This window comes from Vigna radiata, unplaced genomic scaffold (genome assembly GCF_000741045.1).
Source record: "Vigna radiata var. radiata cultivar VC1973A unplaced genomic scaffold, Vradiata_ver6 scaffold_425, whole genome shotgun sequence".
Taxonomy (NCBI): Eukaryota; Viridiplantae; Streptophyta; class Magnoliopsida; order Fabales; family Fabaceae; genus Vigna; species Vigna radiata.
In genome coordinates this window covers 32554-52411 of record NW_014542173.1, presented here as the reverse complement: position 1 = coordinate 52411, position 19858 = coordinate 32554, and the positions used below count along the sequence as shown (strand labels likewise).

Below are 19858 nucleotides of genomic sequence, written 5' to 3'. Positions count from 1 at the left end.
ACATTTTTACATACATTAGTTATTTAGATATTATTTTGAACAATATTATACATTCAGATAACTTTAAGGCTATTGGTTAAATTAACTAATTTCTTAATCTTTACATATATTTACTTATATATTATTGGTTAAATACTTGAGTATTTTTTTTCTAAATTAAATACCTTTTTATTTGATTTTTTTAACTTAACTATTTTTTTTAATTCTAAATTTGGTGAGTTAAGAAAAGTAAGGTATGACGGTAGGTTTAGATAAAGTGAAAATGAGGATAAAAGTGGATTGTGGGCAGGTGAAGTAATTATAGGAAAGAAAAAGGAAATTATCCTTGTAGAAAAAGTAGTTCAAGACAAAGATTGAAAGTGCGGGAAGAAACTTGAGTGTTGGTAGAAACCCCTAAGTAAATCAGAAATTGATATCTTATCACAAAAATTACACACCTTAATTCAAAGGAGTACATGTACAGCCCGGAAGTAGTGTTTTGCAGGGCAATTGAGTTCGTTTTTATTAATAATCATTTTTTAGAAAACAAGAATTGGCGTATGGGTTTGCATTCGAGCTACAAATTTTGGACCTCCAGTTGTCTCATCAGTAGCATTTTATCAAATCAAAAATTTCATTGACTTTCTGATAGCCCTTGAAGCTATGTGCGAGCTATGTTTCTGTGAATTCTAACGAATCGAATGTGCCTCTTCTTCACCACGGCTTTTTCCAGCAATGTTTGGGATCTTCATTGACAATGAAGATTTAAAACTCGTATTTTAAGGAAACATGGATTACTCAAGTTAATAAAAAAATATAAACGTGGCCCTGCCTACAAAATCGAATTTCAAATGTTGTATTAAAAAAATGCTTAAGTTTGGATTTAATTGTCTATCTAAACCAAGTGACGCGGGTCTACTACCGTCTGGTTGGTTACCGCCAAATATTACAATACGGTGAGGAGAAAGGAGCTGATTTGTCATCAGAAGAATGGTTGTGAGCTAGTCTCGTCATCCATCAAAAAAATTGGGCTGATTATATATACTTGCATTATGCAGCAGTCCATTTTCTTTGAAACACTGACCAATGGTGCTTGCTATACAAAGTATTCTCAATATAACAATTTATAAAATACACAATAAACAAGGCTCAATAACAACCTATGCACCCCCCCTACACAATTTGGTGATTTGTTTCAATCTATCAACATAATTTGTGAAATCAGTTCCGAATTGCTAACCATTCATCTGGACCCCACCATTTCCTGTCACGTCACGCCACTACAATTGACATGCCAGTTAAATTGCAACGCCTTCTCTAAAAAACTGTGACATAGGAAACTATCTAGACCAAAATGGTAACCACAAAGCACAACCAATTTTACAAATTGAAAATGACTGAAACATTTCAAAGTTCAGGACATAATATAGCCTGGCCTAAAAATTATAGCAAATGTAATTCAGCCCAAAAAAAGAACAATTCATCCAATGAGATGCTAATTTAAAACCTCTTGAAAGTCATGATTGATGAGCATTCAGCAGCGCTCTATAGACCATATCAATGAATTGATTGTCCTACCACAGCCAAAAACAACAAAAAGTTAGTATAATAATACTTTGCCTTGGTAGGAGATAGAATGACTTGATCATACAAAATTATCCACTTCCTTACAGCCATTTAAGACACTAACCCCTACACAGAATATCACACAAGCACCAAGCAAGTAGACTAACCTGAACAAGCACCAGAAGAGCATCTCGAACCTTTTCTCTAGAAATAACTTGACTGTAGTTTGGAGAGGGAGCAGGAGCAAGTGATGGTGGTGGATTTGGTGGTGGAAATGGCTGTAGCAGTGGAGCACCATATGGACGTTGTACATTAACAGCAGGATGAAGTGGAGGGGCAGTAGGTGTGGATGAAGATGCCGGGGGTATCATCATTGCTGAAGAAGGGGGAGGGGCGAAAAAAGAAGGCTTCACAAGTTTTGTGGTTCGATTACTGCTGATGGATTCAGAAACATCATGATGGGGAATTGGAGGAGTAGATGCTGAAAGCGGGGGTATCTGTAAGGTTGGCACAGTGGGTGTAGCAGCATGAGTTTGCACTGAAGATGAAGATATTGTAGCAGAGGACGGATAAGGCTGGCCAGTAACTGGAACATTTGAAGTATTCCCGATAGCCATGGCTGCCTGCAATAATAATGTGTCAGGAAAAACCATTCTCATCATCAAAACTCATTTACAAATATTGAACTTATCGTATCAATCACTCTTTGCAATATCAATTTGAATAAGTAAATAATCATAAGTGAAACAGTTCAGCAAGGAATAGGCTGAAAATTTGGAAGCTAAATGACGATCTAATTGTCTATAATAGTGTAGCAAAGAAAAGTTGAGAATCGCTCAGGATTTCAGTTAGTTTGCAGGGGCTACTCTTCCCTTTTGTCAATTGAGCAGCTTTTCAAAAGATAAATGTAAAACTAGCTTGTAACACCTGAGATACTAAAATTGAACCATATAGTGAAAGAAGAATTCAAAACTATAGATGGAATAAGCCAAAGTTGTATAATTTTATGTCAATGCAATCCCTTTGTTCTCCAACAGAAATTAGCAGAAAAAAGACTGGTAGGATATAGCTGAAACTGTTACATATAAATATAATAAATGATTAAAAAAGAAGCACACGAATACCAGTAACCAAAGGACAAAATCATGCTAAGCACACATGCAATTATCCACCTCCACTGAACTGAAAGTCACATTTATTTGTCAAGAAAACTTAGAAATAAATGGATTGAGAGATAGAATAACATGTATTAGAAACAAATAACATTGCTAACAGTGGCACATACACTGAAGAAATTTACAAAGGATGGATCATCAGGAACATCAACCACATTGGAAGTAGTTGATGATGGTGGCTCAAGAGGACCATCCATAACTGCCATAGTTGGCACTGCTTCTAGCTCCTCAAACTCACTGCAACAAGTAAAAGCATAACCTCATTTACTCAGATTCAAAGTATATTGCGTGCAAAAATATATGGGTAATGAGTAATGTCTACAGAGTGCAGGATAAAACTGTCAACAAGATAGTAATCACATATTGGTCACACAATAAAAATTCCTTTTTCCAGAGAGAAAATGACTACAGTACAATAAAGGTAAAAAATTTCTCCAAAGCAAAAAAATAGAAACGAATGAAACTGAGAAAGCAACAATGCTGCCCAGGATGTCTACATCAAAGGCAGGATCAATGCAAATGCCCTTGAAACAGGCATGGGTAGTACACCAGACTACAGGCAAAAACATAATCCTGTGCAATAGCAATGTATACAATTATATGATAATGTGACTACGTGTAAGTTGCACACTCATTATTTATCAACATGGAAACTACATGTATGGTCATCGTAATCCATTCATTATTATGTCGTACTCAGTGAATTTATGTCGCATGATCTTTCTTGTCCCTATCTCATGTGTTTCATCTTCCATGGGCTACAACCACCTTTCTCTCCAAATTCCGACATGCAACAAAATGCTCGAGAGGTAAAATATATCCATCAAGCTCACTTCAAATCCATGGAATTTGAAAGGAACGTGGATATGATTAAATTTTCAAAAAATATAAATGAACTAGAATTAAAAAAAAAAAAAAAATCATGGGGGAGCAGGCAGATGCTGGCAGAATCACTTAAACCAGTTGGGAGCACATTATTACCTCTTTGTAGAAGAAACCTTTGACTTTGGTGGAACCTTGGCATATGCATTAAGGATCCTGAAAATTATGCAAATGTATATGAATCATAGAGAGACATGACTTTTACTAATTCCAACCAATCTAGGTCTCTATGCTAAACATGAGCAACTAAAACCACTGGATGGAGCTGCTAGTTAAATCTTTGTTTTCTCGTTTTTGCATATGTCCAATAATTTGAATTTTTTATTGCAGTTTTTATGATGAAAACCATCTACCTAATAGAGTACCAGTATTATTGTTTAATCAAAGTTTTACTACTTTTAGCAAGTGACATCATATTTCAAAAGTCTAAGTACATAGGAAAATGTCAAAAGACTACATATAGTCAAGTACAACTGAAATTCATGGTAATTTGCAAAAGAAATGACAAGCTAAAGACAGAACTAAAGCTAATTATTGCACACAGCTTATATGTTATCTGCAATATCATTAACTAGTTTCAGGATTCTTTCAAAAGGATGCAAGAAAAATTGAACTTTGACTGTCATACAAAACATCACATTTTGGTTAGGAACCCCTGCGTTGAATTAATGATCCATTAGGAACTGGCATGGGGAGAGTTGACCAATTACATACCTAATACCCACAAATATGAGAAATATCTAACGATACTACGTACCTTAGAATATTTTAGAGTATCCTAGATGATCTTGTAGGCTTTGTTATTCTTTTAAATTTTATGATTAGTTTCCTCAATTAACTAGGATTTTGGCATATCATATCATGTATATATGATTAAAATCTCCTACAACTCTTTGCATTAATTGGAATAAGTTTTACATAAAATGGACTCCATTGTGTAGTTTAGACAGGTATATCAGTGTCATAAGTTTCAGCCTAGTGTGTTCTTTTTTTTCTCCTCTTTACCAAGTGTTCTCCCAAATCAACCTAAACTTTACATTCCATCAAATTTAGAAGCAATACAGAAGTATGAGGAATTTGCTCAATCTATTGGAAAAAAAAAATTCTCTTTTCCTCTTTCAAAAACTCTCATAAAGATTAAGCTTTTCTATCTCAAAATGAAGCAATCCAAACATGTAAAATACTCCCTTGATTGATCAGAATCACTAAAGATGACAAAATTTGACAATTTAACATCACGGGAGAAATAGAAATTTCATAATTAAATACATACTAAGAGCAATACCTGCTAAAAAGATTAGCAACCTCTTCACATTCACGGGAATTATAGAACCAGATACCATTCACTTCTTGAGCAGCGTTTCTATAGAGTAGATATGGCACCTGAACTTCATACTCGAAATCCCCCAAGAGATTCTCCACTAAATTCTCTGCTTGTGCCATCATGGAAAAGGGCGAAATGCAAGTTACATGCAATGATATTAGGCAGTTCTCTACCACAAAGTCTAGTATCAACAGTCAACACAGTATCTATACCATATTTTCCCATCCTTAAAAACAGGTGAGAAGATATTTACAGTTTACACAATTACTAATTCGCAATACTCACAAGATTGAGTGCAAGTTGATGTGCGCAATGTCTATCGATAGCTAATACCACAGCCCCAGTTATAATTTTAAGTTTAAAACCACACCCACATACAGGAACCATGTTATTATATTGCCTTGATGAAATACAGAGGAAAAAAATAAGTAGCACTTTTTTCAAAACCAAACCAAAAAACGGTACAATCAACTGTCATAGATTCATATTATGAACGAAGATCAATTGCACAATACGCCAGCTTCCAAAAACACCATTTGCTTTCCCGGTTTTTTAAACAAAATGACAACAAACAAAGGCAGATTGAGTCACTAACCAGTATTGCGACGGTTCATCACAATAAACTGAAATCGAGGTTGTGTGTTCCTGAAATTAAACAAAACCATAAACACAAGATAAAACTCGAATCCAGACACCTGGATCGTCGAAGCGATGAATCGCGAGATATCAAGAATATTGAAAGGAGGAAAAGTAAACAAACCTCTTGACAACGAAGAGAGATCCTTCAACGTCCTTGCGACTCTGGAAAGCAATCAGAGCGATGAGAACGGAATGAAAAAGTAAAAATGAAGGGAAAAGATATAGAGAGAGCGAACGAACCCATTGGCTGAGGTCGATGTTGAACTCGTAGAAGGTGACATGGGCTGCGGTGATGAGAATTTCTTCAACGAAGGGGTCGATTCGCTGGAGAACAGTAAGATTGAGAAGCTTGGTGCTGTGCTGGTCTAGATTCGGCATCAGCTTCCCATTCTGAGACATTTTCGGTTGTTGTGTCTGTACCAAACCCTAGAAATTTGGGGTTAGAGTCTCTGCGTCTCTGAAACCGTGAGAGAGAGCACAACACAACACAACGCAGGAGAAGAAGGTTGAGGTTGAGTCGATCAGACTCAGCTTCTTCCCAAAGAAAATCCTTGCTAAATGACAAAATAAACCTTCTAACTAATCCATATACGCATCAATTTTAGTTTCTTATATAAATTTCAGAAGAGATAACAAAAAAAAAAAATCTTCTCATATAATTATTTCAGTTTTTTTTTTAAATCATCCGTTAATATATAAAATTAAAATATATAATAATTCAGTTTAAACGGTTTAAATATTATAATGGAATTCGCGAGAAATAAATAATTTTGAACTTATTTATATTATAATATATCAGCGAAAATCTGTTTAATTTTTTTATGATGATAAAAAACAATAAAATTATTAATATTTTTATTACTATAACATATATATATTTTTTTATTAATTTTATTGTGGATAATTTTTAATTATTTTATAAATATTTTTATAATTAAAAATAGTTAAATTTAAAAAATATCAAATTAAGAAAGTGATTAAATTTAAAGAAATAAAATAATTATTTTAATTTAAAGAGCATTTTATTTACGATTTAAATTTGGAAGAACGTAGAAAAGACAAACCTCCTTTTTATAAAAGTATATATTTATACTATAGTAGAAAGATGTGATTAAAACAAAATATCAAAAATTCAATTTTCAAAAGAAATAAAAATATGTGGTAAAAATATAAAAAAGCTCTGTGAGTTTCTTAAAACGCTTATTAATTATGACTTTTTATAATAAAATTAATATTTTTCTCTATTTTACTAGAGAAATTACTCTTTCAGAATATAATTTTCTTTTTTTTTCTTAAACTATACATATATTTCTTATTTTTTTTAAATTAATATTTTAGTTTAATAATAGTTTACTAAGTCTTTATATTTTTATTTAATACTAAGAGTATGGATTGGTTTTTCTTATTCTGTTTATTAACATTCTTTTTGGGTGTGTAGAGGTAACTAACTAAATTAGATGTTTATTTAATGATTGATTATTACTTTGGGATTTATGTCAGATCTCAGACTACAAAATTTATAGAAATAAACTAAAAAATAAATTTCAAGCCATACCAAGAAATTTATATTAAATAAACTAAAAAATAGCTTATATGATTAATTCTTCTAAACTTTTTCTAAATTTAATTATTCACCGTTTAAATTCATGAGACTATTTAAGTCTATCAAAATCATATTATCGTAATATAATTAAGTCTCAATAATATGATATGGTAGTTATTAGTTTTAAGTATGTTACTATTTATTACATTATTATTATTATTATTATTATTATTATTATTATTATTTTCATAAACATAATTTTAATAGGAATATAAATTTACAGCTAAATTTATAAATATAATTAGTATTTTTTTTTAAATAATCATTTTATAAGCATTCACTTTCATCATATTCTAAAATATTAAAATAATCATATTCTAAACTATTAAAATAAAAGTGTCTTGGGATAATTGAGTTATTATAATTCTTATAAAGTTACATTATGATTCTTATATTAAGTATTTCGTTTGTTATATTTATTTATTCTTATTAAGTGTTAAATTTAGTTAACTTGAGTAAAATAATTGTAACCTTTAATTCAATTTCAAATCATAGGATATATTCCTAAAGAAAATTGAAATTTAAAAATGCTATAATATTAATCAATTTCAATTTCAACCTATTTTCAAGTTTTTAGTTTAATACCATATGTCAAATTAATAGACGCAAAAAGTTTCATTCAAGAAATTGATATTATTAAAATGTATTCTTCTTTAAAATATGTAACCTTCAACAAAGTTACTTTGTTTCTATTGTTATTATTATTATATATGTATATATAGTAAAAATATTAAAATTTATAATCACCGTATAAATATATCAATTATTCGTATGTTTTTTAAGCTTTAGTTCTTAAGAATGTAATAAACTCAGCATGTGATTATTTAATATAAGAAAAAAAAATGACAAGTTAAATTTATGACGATCTTAAAAGAATAAATATAAGATAAAATATCATTGATTATTAATCAGTTTTAAACTTTTAATAAGTTTTGTGTGATGAAATGAATATATTTTTTTATTAACAATGAAATAACCTCTTATTAAAATTTATTATTCTTTAAAGTATGTAAGTTTCAATAAAGTTACGTTTTTATTATTGTTGTTATTATATGTATGTCTGTACAGAAAATATTAAAATTTATAATTATCTCTACAAATATATTAATTATTCATACGTTATCTAAGTCTTATAAAGAAAGAAAAAACTGATAAGTTAAATTTATTATGATCTTAAAAGAATAAATATAAGAAAAAAATATCATTCGTTTTTAAAGTTTAAAAATTATGAAAAATATTATTTTACATGCTTAATTTTTTTACACACTACTCTTCTTTATTTTTTATTTTTTTTAATATAAAAATTTATATTTTTATAACTATTTTATTCTTATATTTTTTGTCAAATAGATATAAAAATGTGTTAAACGTTATTATATTTCTTGTTAAATAGATGTAAAAGTGTCTTGAGGTAACATTATTCTAAAAGGAGAACTTTTTAACCTTGGTCTCAGATTTGCAACGTATTGTTAGAAAGACAAACATGAACATGATTTTTCACTTTAATGTAACACAGACATGCATCACTTACACCTCAAACTCTTGCAACTTTACAATAATATTATACAAACACAGTAGAAGCTTCTATGAAGCATCACCATTACCATCCAAATTCTCTTTTCAACCTCTTTTAAGAGCCACAGAGGAGAGCACGATCAAGAAAATTAAGAAAACCGCAGCAACGAAAGAAGCCACCACAGCTTCACTAGTGACCTCACAGAAGTCAGTGTACTGCTGACAAATGGCGATCCAATTGGCATCTTGGCTCCCATTGTGCGCTAAGTACACAACAGCTGCAGCAGCTGAAGCAGCTGCCATGACCAAAGCCATTGTAAACTGCAACAGTTTTAAGTATTATTGAGTGAGTGAGATGATTGTTAGAACAAAACATGTTGGTCAGTGCATTATCTCAATTCAGACTTACTATGTCTATGATCACTAGTAGAAGCCTTGCCCCTACTACAAAAGGCCGAACAATGCAGACAATTGAAAATGGCAATGAGAGGATGAGGAATACAGCTGCTGCTCCGTTTGCAAATACAAAAAACCTGCATGCCACCAAAATAAAAGGATGGTATTTGCATCTAATTAGTGTAGCTATTTGTGATCTCCTTTTGGTGTGTATATCTGTGTGCCAAAAGAGGTATACATATAGTGACATAGCATTTGCACTAGCACTAATGAAGAGAAAATGTTTTGTGTTGTGACATGTAAAATTGGACCCAATCTTTGTTATGGAAGAAAAACTTACTGAAACATTGGAAAATCATCCCATTGAACATGAAACTGAAAGAACTGGGTGAAGAATGGAAGTATCTGTTCATTTTTCCCCATGACGACAGCAGCACCTATAGCAGAACTAATGGCTCCGAGCCTAAGGATGAAATCTAGGATTGCGGCACCCTTTCTCCATCCCCCCCTTGGGGATGGGGTAGCTTTTGTGGAAACTACAGTTACAGAAGGGGGAGCAGCCTCAGCAATGGTTTTCCCTTTGCCATTGCTCCTGGTCCTCCTAGATTCTGGGCTCGTAGGTGCAGAAGCTGCATCCTCTTTCTTTGAGTCCATCACAATGGATATGGAAGGTACTCTTCTGAAAGCTGTTACTTGTGTATACATATATATATAGAAGATGCACAAAAGAAAGTTGAGACATTCAATTAACGGAGTTGGTCAGTGAAGATGCTCTATGTTGCTTTGTCAAGTCTAATTTTGTAAGGTGTAATGAAGGAGTTGTTCGGAACTTACTTGCTCCACATCGTACCAAAAGCTTTTTTCCTTGATTCTGTAACGTTCCTATACGAATGTGACAAAACCGTCAACCAAACTAACGAATGCCAAGACCAATAAATAAATACACTCAAGTTTTATTTATTTATTCATTTGTATATCGTATATCTCAAATTTGTGCAGGTGATGACAAGTAGTGCAATACAAACGAAACACCATACCGCAAGGAATGATTCAAGCAAAAAATAATATCATAAACCAAGCACGTATTAAGTGGTGTGGTTTGACTCGCAATTTGAGTCTTGGTTTTTGGTCATAGATAAAACTATTCAGTCGTTATACTTCCCATCTAGACCTAATAGCTAATATAGTTCATTCTTAAAACTATCATAAATTTATGACATTTGCGTGTGAAAGACTGCATAAGTTTTAGCATTATATTTATTCAAAAGAAAAATCTCAGCTATTGGTAATGTCAGTTCATTAAATTGTACCATATATTATCAATTAACCCACGTCTCGAAACTAAAACGATCAGATAACAAATGGAAGAATAAAGGTACAATCTGTTAACAGCATAAACAAAATTTTTATTCACCTCATTTATTAAAATGTGTCAATCGCCATAAAAGTGTCAAAGTTTTCTCCCAGTTTACAAGCTGCGATCATACAACCTTATATTACATTACAACATCCTTAAAAATTGCTGTGGTGGAAAGAATGACGAACACCAAAATTGGTATTTTCTATTCGTGATATCAGAGAACCATGATATTTTGGAAATTATCTTCCAAACAACAAATGGTTACCGTCTTTACGAAAAAAAATCGAGTACTATGTGAACTAAGAATTGTGTTCTATATCTTCAGTTTCCATCCTCGGGCAGCAAGCGCTTCATGAACCCGTTTAGCTGCATCCGCTGTGTCTTCAAGAGGTGGATAACTCCAATTTTCTGATATCTGAATTTAAGAGAATGTATACCGATTAAAACATGGATACTTAACAATACAATATGTAAAACTCATTTTAATCTATGCACTTCATGAATAAGTAGAACTCCAACTTACATCCTCGGACCCTGTAAAAGGCCTAACAACTCCTCGTTCTCTCAATGATTTATGGAATTCTGTGAATTTCCATTTGCAACGCTCAGCTCCCATAATATACACAGGCTTCCTGTGGGAGAAACAAAACTGATTTATTAAAAACAAATAGCAGAAACGAAAATACATGTATCAATCTGGAACAATAACATCAAATTCTTTTTGGGATAGACTACAAAAAGACAACAGTGAACTCTAAAAAATAAATTCAGTAAACTCATTTAGAGGTCAAAGTGGGGAAAATCTATCAAAGAGATACTTTTGCCAGACATACCCAGTACTGCAAGCTTCACTTATCATGCTAACTGAATCTGCAGTGACAACAAATGCATCTGCCCAAGCCAGATGCCCCATATGCGGGTTTGGTTCTGAAATTTGTGTTAGTGACAAGGATTAATCACATTTTATCTCAAGTTTTTTTAAAAGAATCTGAGTTAGCAATCTAAACCTCAATAAATATTTACCTTGCCCATCCCAAACATAAACTTTTGGATTATTCCCAAGTTCTTTCACTATAATATTGGACACCTGTTTAAAAGACAAAAAAAGGAAACAAAACGTGTCAGAGACGAAAACATTTGCTCAACGATATCTGCATAAGAAACTTCATGGTATACCTTTTGTGGAGTTCTTTCTGAAAAGGATATTCTTACACTCCCACAAGTACCAAGAACACTGAGCAGAGATGTTACTAACTGCTTTGCAAGATCGACACCATATGCACAATTTTCTGTATATATAGCCAAAATTAGGTATGTAACCCATTGAAATTCTAAACAACTTCAAACTTTTATTCAACTTCCCCCACACATGATCACTAACATTTCTAATTATTAAATTCATGAGAAAGCTTATTGTTAAAAGAAAATAACGTGTACAGAAATTCTGACCCAGAGCCGGTACTCTACATAAAGTTTAGTCATTTTTAAACAATTACTACAGTACAGTAAAATATATATTTCAATGTGATCCACTGTTTCCAAAGCCCCTATATGGTTTCTAGTGATGTACTCTGTCTTCCCTCTGCAGAATCCCCTGATTTCCTAGGATTTTTTATAAGAACTTTGGATGAAACACACAGCAAAAACTAGACGTTGTTAGTTGGAGAGCCAAAGGCCTTATAAACCCTTCATAGAATCCCACATTTCTAATGGGAGATTAAAGTCCCTCACCTTGCAATTGGATTCTAAAAATTTTCCATTTTTCCTCGAGGTATACTTGTAGTCCTTTTTCACTAATATTAAAATTATAACGCAGCCCAGCATTTCACAAACAATGACAAACATATTGGTATTTAACCATAGGAAAACTGCAAAGAATAACCGCGCATGACTAGGACAAGTATAATAGGGAATTACTTGTTGGTCCTCCAATGTTGACCACGAGTAATGGCCTTGGAACATGAGCAAACATATCTTGCCATGTAATGGCAGCACTGCGAAGTGAAGCAAAATCTATTCGATGTAAGGCTCCCAATGTCAGAACCTAATGTAAATTATCACATGTACAATCCTCAGCAATGGACAGTAGCTAATGTCAGAGTAAAACCGCATTTTCTCTAGTGTAGTAAAATCTAATAGCAGTCACAACATATGCTGCACATTACACATACCACATGACTATCTGGGGGCTCACGTGGAGTTATCCAGCTTCTAAGAAACCTAGGAACCTGGTTCTGTCCTTCTGGAGTCAGAGGATAATAATCATGATGAGGTGTAATCACCATGTCAAACCTGTTCAAATGAGACCTTGGATGTTGTATCTGTCCAAAAGGAAAAAGAAATACTTGAGGTTACAAATCAAACAATACTTAATCGAAGCAATAAGCACCACCAGATGCATAGAAGTGCAACGAATGACTACGCCGCTAACAATGAAAATTGATACTATTAATACATGGATAATCGAGTATTCTTAGGAAGAAGCACATATTACTTATTTTCATTGGATAAAAAAGAATAAAAAACATCTGGCTCAGCTTAGTATCTTAAAAGTATTTGCCCAAAAAGATTGGAAAGACACTATAAAACAAATAGTAACATGCGAAGAAAATAAAGAAAAAAATAATGTCTGTCTGTCTCGGAAGGATACATACAGAAGATGGTTGAGAGGTTTAGGACGCCGAAGGATACATACTGAAGATGGTTGAGAGGTTTAGGATGCATGAATTTAAACATGTGGAAACACTTTTAGATACCACACAACACAAGGCTCTTGGTTACCCAAGCTCCTAATACTGAGAAAGAAAGGAGGAAGATAAAGACTACTCCATATGTTAATAGAGAGAGTAAGGAGCATAATGTTTGGGATGGTTTGTAGCAGACCAGATCTGGCGCATGCTATTAGTGTGGTTAGCAGGTTCACAGCAGATGATGGACATGCTCATTGGGAGGCTTTGAAGTAGGTCTTGAGATATTTGAATGGAACAATTTCGTCTGGTATAGTGTATAAACAATCTAAGCATAGCACAGATGCTATAAAGGGGTTTGTAGACCTTGATTACTCAAGGAATGTTAATACTAGTAAATCACTTTTTGGATATGTTTTTACATTATTTGGAACTGCAGTATGCTAGAAATCCAGTTTCCAATCAATGGTGGCTTTAACTAGCTACTACTCAGACACAGTATATTGCACCTACAAAGGGGTGAAGGAGACATAGTGGTTGAAGGGGATGATTGGAGAGCAGGGAGTTGTGTAGAACTATGTGACTATTCATTGTGATAGTCAAAGTACCATACATCTAGTTGATAATCATATCTACCACAAAAGGATGGAATACATATACATTAGACTACACTTCATGGGAGATGTTATTGAGTTTGGGAAGGTCAAAATCAAGAAGATAGTCTTGGAGATGAATCCACATATGTGTTTACGAAGTCCTTGCCAACGTTGAAGTTCAACCGTACTAAGAACAAAGGAAAATGATGCTGAGAGCTCTTCCATGATTGAAGTCAAGGTGGAGAATTATGATAGTTGGATCTAAATGACATTCAATCGACAATTTGAAGAGCTTAGTCAAACGGTTAGACCATCTGATAAAAAAGAGTAGAAGGCCATGTTCTAGAAAGCATCTAGTAGTGATGTCCAGGCCATCTAGGGCATGCATTTATAAGACTTTGTTATCTAAACCGTTTTTTTCTGGTATTCCCTTAACTTAGATTCTATATACAGATACAGTTGTGGACTTAGAAAGTACATGGAAAATGTGATAGACTCTGCATAAAACCTTCCCGTTTTAATAAAATTGTTTTTTTTTTTTTTTTTTCAATCTTGTTATTCTTGATAACCCAACGTAACACATCAAAGAACAAAATCATTCAGAGCATAAAACGCGAGAGCAGACCTGAACAACAAAAACAAGGTCAGGAGCTAAACGTTTTATGGAACTCGCAACAGAAATCGTGTCTCGTCCAGATGCAACCACCAATAACGGTCCCTCCCTGTAAAAGCAATAAAATATCAATCAAATATTACTTCCAATACATCAAATTACAGTTACAAGAAGTGGAATAGAAATTCACTTTTCGTAAGTTTCGCGAACCAAATTGACTATATGTTTCGCATCAGCTTCAAGAATAGAAGACAACCCATTAGGGTGCGAAGTGATGGGAAGGTACTGAGATTTGGAGGAAAAGGCGCGGAACAAGGAAAACAGGTAATGGAATTTTTGATGGAGAGAGAGGGGAAGCCATTGGAGCCAATCGTCGATTCCACCTTTCGGCCTCGTAACGCGCTGCAACAAAAAGATGAATCAGTGGAGAAAGAAATAGTTAGTTGGAAGATTGTAACGGAAAATAAATAGCGTACGTATAGGAGATGGTTGTGGGAGAATCCGAGAGCGCGGAGCAAACCGATGCTGTTATTCTCGGAGGAAGGGAAGCCGTTGCTGATGACGACGGCGCGGCGGACAATAGTATGGACGCCGGATTCGAAGATGTCCGGAGTGCCACGCGCCGCCGTGGGACTTGGCGGCTCCGGAAGCCGTATTGGCTTCATTCTGATGGCTTGGAAGTTGGAAGGAAAGAATTGAGTTGAATGAATCAATGATACATCGCGAGATGAAAAAAAGACTAAGGAAGTTTCATTTTCCTGGAAACAAATCTCTCTTCTCACTTCTCAGTTTTCACTTTTCTCATTTCTCTTTTCACTTTCACCCAGTTCTTCTGAGGTGACTGTTATTTTAGTTCCTCAAACATCCAAAAATATGATTTACCTAACTGCAACTTTGCTATTTCTTCAGCGGTTTAAACCCTTTATTGTTTTTCTGTTATTCAGTTTAATGTCTGCTGTAAAAAATGTTAACTTTTATTTCCTATCATATAAAAAATCATCAAATCAACCTTCTTTACTTAATAAACAATAAATCACAAGTTTTTATACCTAAATATCTAATATTTTGTGATTTGTTAATGAAAGGTGTTATGAACAACAAATCATTTAATGAAAAATTTGTGATTTATTAACAGATATGACTGATTTGATACATTTTTCATATCATAGACACTAAAGGTTGACATTTTAAAAAACGGAGACTAAACTAAACGTCAGAAATTAACTTAAGAACCAAAAAAGGATTTAAACCTTATTCAGTTAAGCTTAATAACAATTGTTTTAAATTTTATATCTCTAATTAATCGATATTATAGATGTATATACTAAAATTACATTCTAAATATTCTTTTAAGTTTTAATGGGTTAATTAATATATCTATTTGAATAAATTAAAATAATAATTATTTTCACGTACTAAATGATACATTATAATTAATAATTAGAATTTAATTTATAAATTTTAATAATTTAAATTATTATATTTGCATCTTTTAAATGATATAATACCTAAAAATTAATTTTTTATTTTAATTCTTTTTTTTTTTTAAAAAAAAAACAAGTTTATCATCAGTTCTGCTTCTAATCTGTCAGTCAATTTGTTAAATCGTCAAAACAAATTGACTCGTTAAAAATTTCAACTCAGCCCATCAATTTTTCAATTTTCAATTTTTCAACTCGCCAGAAGATTTCTTTTTTATTCTGGTATACTTTCTGATTTAGTATACCTATCCACAGGGTATGTAAAGTCGCTCATATCTCAGATTTGGAAAAAAGAACACAAGGAGTGAATGCTTATTTCATTCAATTGAACTGATTAAGTTTTCTTAGCAGAGTCAAGAAATCTGGTGCATACACTTATGAATGATATGAAAGTTCTGCTACAATGAAAAATAAAAACTTATTACACATGCATGGATCACCCTATGTATTCCAAAGCAATATTTCCCATCATCTTAGCCAATGGCACAGGACACTTTGTGGCAATATCAAACTTAGAAGGGTTTGAGGCATGTCCAAAGAGTGATATGCTTAACCAAAGAAGCTCCTTTAAACTCAACTTAGAAGAGAGGAAGCCTTGCCAGTAGTAAGGTTTCAAGTCAAAAAAGGCATTGAAGAAACTCCTGCTTCCATTCAAGTCAAGCTTCAACAAAGTCTCCATTCCAAAAGAGTAAAATTCCCTCACCATTCTCTTCTCAATTGGCCACATGCTATTCCAAACTCTACCATAAAGCTGTTTCCCCCTTATCATTCTGCTGGAACCAAGACACTCAGCTATAGCAAAAGCCACAACAGGTGCCACACCCATTGTTCTAGCCACCATATACCCTGTGGAAGGGTGGACTACCCCAGAAGTGCCACCAATAGCCATCACATTTTGAGGGATCCTTGGGAGAGGTCCTCCCATTGGGATCAAACACTTTTCATCCTCCAACACCCTCTTCACTCTAATGCCTAAGTGCCTTAATCTTGCAACCATCCTCCTCTTCACTTCCATGTAAGACAACACTGGACGGCTAACCAGTGAAGTCTCTTCAAGAAATATCAAATTGGAACTAAATGGCATTGCATAGAGGAAAGTAGGAACCCTGGAATTACTCACTCTCAAAGAAGGCTCATTCCCTAAATGAGAATCCCTCCAATCCATCAAGACCATCTTATCCAAATCAAAAGGGTGTTCTTCCACTTCAGCCAAAACACCATGAGCAATCTGATAACCTTGGTTTCTCACCTTGTCATATTCTATAAAACGACTACCAAATCCACTGGCATCAACAACTAAACTCCCCTTCAATTCTACCCCATCATCACACAAAACACAAGACTCAAACTCTTGGTGCTCAACCTGCCACGCCTTTGCCTTGTGAAATCTAACCCCATTTGAGACACACCCTTCGACCAATCTCTCTTTCAGCTTCCTCCTACCAACCCTCCCATAACAACGATCCAAATACTTAGTCTTGGAATCATCAACATAAACGCAAGCCATAGGCCATGTTTTGTCCAAACAATCCTCCAGACCAAGACTCTCAAACTCATCAACCCACACACCATAGTTATTAGGCCACACAGAAAGAGGGTCAGGATCAACACAACAAACCTTAACTCCGTAGAGGGACACTTGCTCCGCGAGCCTTATACCTGCTGGGCCAGCACCAATGATTATCACATCAAAACGAGCGCGATCAGAAGGGTGGCACCATGGAAGATCAAAATCTAAGGCTTCAGGTTGGTACTCGGGCCTCAAACCAAGGAAGTTTCCATACTTGCTTGTGCTGTGGACCCTCTTGCCTCTGATCAAATTTCTCGATGCTGTGTAATGGATTTTGGTAAGAGGAAATGGGTGGAGGAGCCGGTGAGGCTTGAGCGGAAAAGGTTGGGAAGATAACATGAAACGAGTTCCCATGTTTTGTGGCAGTGATTCTGGTTTGTGTGATGAAAATTGTGCAGAAAGGAGGATGAGGTAGGTGTTGTTGTCTATGGTGAAGGGAGTTCAGCCATTGAGAGATGCATGCAGACAAACAGGAATCAAAAACTGACACACCAACACGATGCTCCCCACTAGGCAACATTTATTTCTCATTTATTCAATAAATTATATTAATTACTAGCTCGTTTAGTGTAAAGAAAATATTTAATTCATGCGTTATAAAATAAATTAATTAGAGATATCTAAATAAATTCAAATCCGTAAGCCAATGTCGCTTGTCACGAGTTCGAATTGATTTTATTTGAGTTGGCTTAAATGTTTTTTTTTCTTTGGTGAAAAACATTTTTATAATATCATATCGCATGCGTCATAAAATAATAATGGGAAGAAAGTTAAAATCTAATTTCTAAGATAATTGCATTTACATTAAATACATTATCATGTAACAATAATTAAATCATAAATAATAATTAATATTAATATAAAACAGTTCATATTTAATTAATATATAACTTAAGATAAAACAAACGTTTTTAAAAGTGGTAAATAAAATATAAAAATATTTAATACATGTTAAAGACTTAACTTCTTCACTTTCAAATAAGCATATAATTATTAACTTTCACATTTCACAATCTAAAATTCATAAATTATTTGTCATAAAATATTGTTAAAATAAAAAGAAATGCAATACATGGAATTACTTCAAATTCACGATAAAAATTATATTTCACAAAGTATAGTCAAATCATTCTTGAAGAAAATTCCAAATAAATACATAAAAATAAATTATTAAACATTATGTAATTTCTATATATAAAAATTAAATTAATTAATTTCTCAATATAATGATTTCACATTTAAAACCAATAATTGATCCAAGAAACTATAACAAAAGATATTTTTATGTTGCACTTAATTATGCACCCCTTTGTCGAAAATTTAAATTACTAGTTTAAACATTTTATCAATATTTTTCTAAAATGAATAAGGATTAAATTTTAATTCTCACAAAATATACAAGACAAATAAACAAATATAGTTCCATGTTATTTTATTAACCACAACTAACGTTAACTTTTTTTTTTTATCAAGTTTTATTCTCAAACTTTGTTAATTTATTTATATAATTTTACATAATTATCTCATTTGGACTTATTGTAAATGGACTACTAACATATTAATGGTTTTATATTCTTTTAATGGTGATTTTAAAAAAATAATAATGTACCTTATTAAAGGTGAATATCACTAATTAATAATGATTCTTATTTTTACTGGAGTTGTCACATATTTCGTCTCAATTAGTTTCATCTATCACAATTAAAACTTAGTTTCACATTGACTTATCCTTTATTAACCATATTACTTAACCTTAACTTCTTAAAATATGTTTATAACTTAATTTCATATATCATCATAATGATGAAGAGACAAGAAAAAAAGAGTGACAACAAAAATATGCAAAAAGTCATATAAAAAGAGGTAAAAAAAAATCCAAATATATTATTGAGCTTGATTTGCCACCAACCAAAAACAAGTGTGACTGCTATTTCAAAACAAACTAGAAAAAAATATTTATTTTAGAAAATTAAAACAAATTTAATTAAAAAAATATATAAAAATATTAATAATTTACTTTAGATATTGATCTAATTTTTTGTAGTACTAGAGAAAGTAAATCCACAAATATAAACTAAAAATAATAACAAACATATATTTTACTTTTAAGATCCATAATTTTATTTTTTTTTAAAAATACAGAATAAAACTTTGAACTTAAATTTGTAATATACTTTTCTTTTTCCTTTAAAAAAGGTTGGTCGGTAAGATCTACTATTAGATAAAGTGAAGATTAATAAAACGAGTAATAGATGGTCAACTTTTTTAGAAATTAAAGCTCACACATTTTTATCGCCTTTAATCAATTCCTCAAAGTTAAACCTTTTATTCCTAATTTTAAACCTCCGCGTTTATAAGGTAAAGTGAGTCACTTATTCATACTGGCTTCGTTTTTTTGTCTTTTAGGAGTTCTACACATAGACCTCACTTCAAATGTTTTGACAAACACAAAAATTGCATATAATTTTGAAA

The 19858-nt window shown here is 32.6% G+C and overlaps 4 protein-coding genes across 6 annotated transcripts; all 4 read right to left on the bottom strand.

Moving 5' to 3' along the window:
• Positions 1 to 992: 992 nt before the first annotated feature.
• Positions 993 to 6148, bottom strand: LOC106779128 (mRNA-decapping enzyme-like protein). Its single transcript, XM_014667185.2, has 8 exons — positions 5806 to 6148; positions 5687 to 5727; positions 5522 to 5571; positions 4888 to 5032; positions 3702 to 3758; positions 2831 to 2957; positions 1713 to 2168; positions 993 to 1553 (listed from the first exon to the last, which is right to left on the bottom strand). Exons 1-8 carry the CDS (start codon positions 5962 to 5964, stop codon positions 1497 to 1499), a joined length of 1092 nt encoding a protein of 363 aa, XP_014522671.1. The 5' UTR covers positions 5965 to 6148; the 3' UTR covers positions 993 to 1496.
• Positions 6149 to 8600: 2452 nt separating this feature from the next.
• Positions 8601 to 10527, bottom strand: LOC106779126 (casparian strip membrane protein 3). Of its 3 annotated transcripts, none has more exons than XM_022776440.1 (5): positions 10494 to 10527; positions 9914 to 9961; positions 9420 to 9771; positions 9093 to 9216; positions 8601 to 9004 (listed from the first exon to the last, which is right to left on the bottom strand). In XM_022776440.1, exons 3-5 carry the CDS (start codon positions 9731 to 9733, stop codon positions 8789 to 8791), a joined length of 654 nt encoding a protein of 217 aa, XP_022632161.1. In that variant the 5' UTR covers positions 9734 to 9771; positions 9914 to 9961; positions 10494 to 10527; the 3' UTR covers positions 8601 to 8788. The 3 variants fall into 3 exon arrangements, with proteins under 3 accessions (XP_022632161.1, XP_022632162.1, XP_014522669.2); XM_022776441.1 differs by having other exon boundaries at positions 9420 to 9765; XM_014667183.2 differs by lacking the exons at positions 9914 to 9961; positions 10494 to 10527 and having other exon boundaries at positions 9420 to 9832.
• Positions 10476 to 15177, bottom strand: LOC106779120 (mitochondrial fission protein ELM1). The gene is made up of 10 exons (XM_014667175.2): positions 14812 to 15177; positions 14526 to 14737; positions 14348 to 14444; positions 12611 to 12760; positions 12357 to 12483; positions 11616 to 11728; positions 11463 to 11526; positions 11273 to 11366; positions 10963 to 11071; positions 10476 to 10854 (listed from the first exon to the last, which is right to left on the bottom strand). The coding sequence occupies exons 1-10, from the start codon at positions 14998 to 15000 to the stop codon at positions 10753 to 10755; spliced, it is 1257 nt and encodes a 418-aa protein (XP_014522661.1). The 5' UTR covers positions 15001 to 15177; the 3' UTR covers positions 10476 to 10752.
• A 943-nt stretch (positions 15178 to 16120) lies between these two features.
• On the bottom strand, positions 16121 to 17864 carry LOC106779115 (capsanthin/capsorubin synthase, chromoplastic-like). The gene has a single exon (XM_014667170.2). The coding sequence runs from the start codon at positions 17738 to 17740 to the stop codon at positions 16253 to 16255; it is 1488 nt and encodes a 495-aa protein (XP_014522656.1). The 5' UTR covers positions 17741 to 17864; the 3' UTR covers positions 16121 to 16252.
• Between the last annotated feature and the right edge of the window lie 1994 nt (positions 17865 to 19858).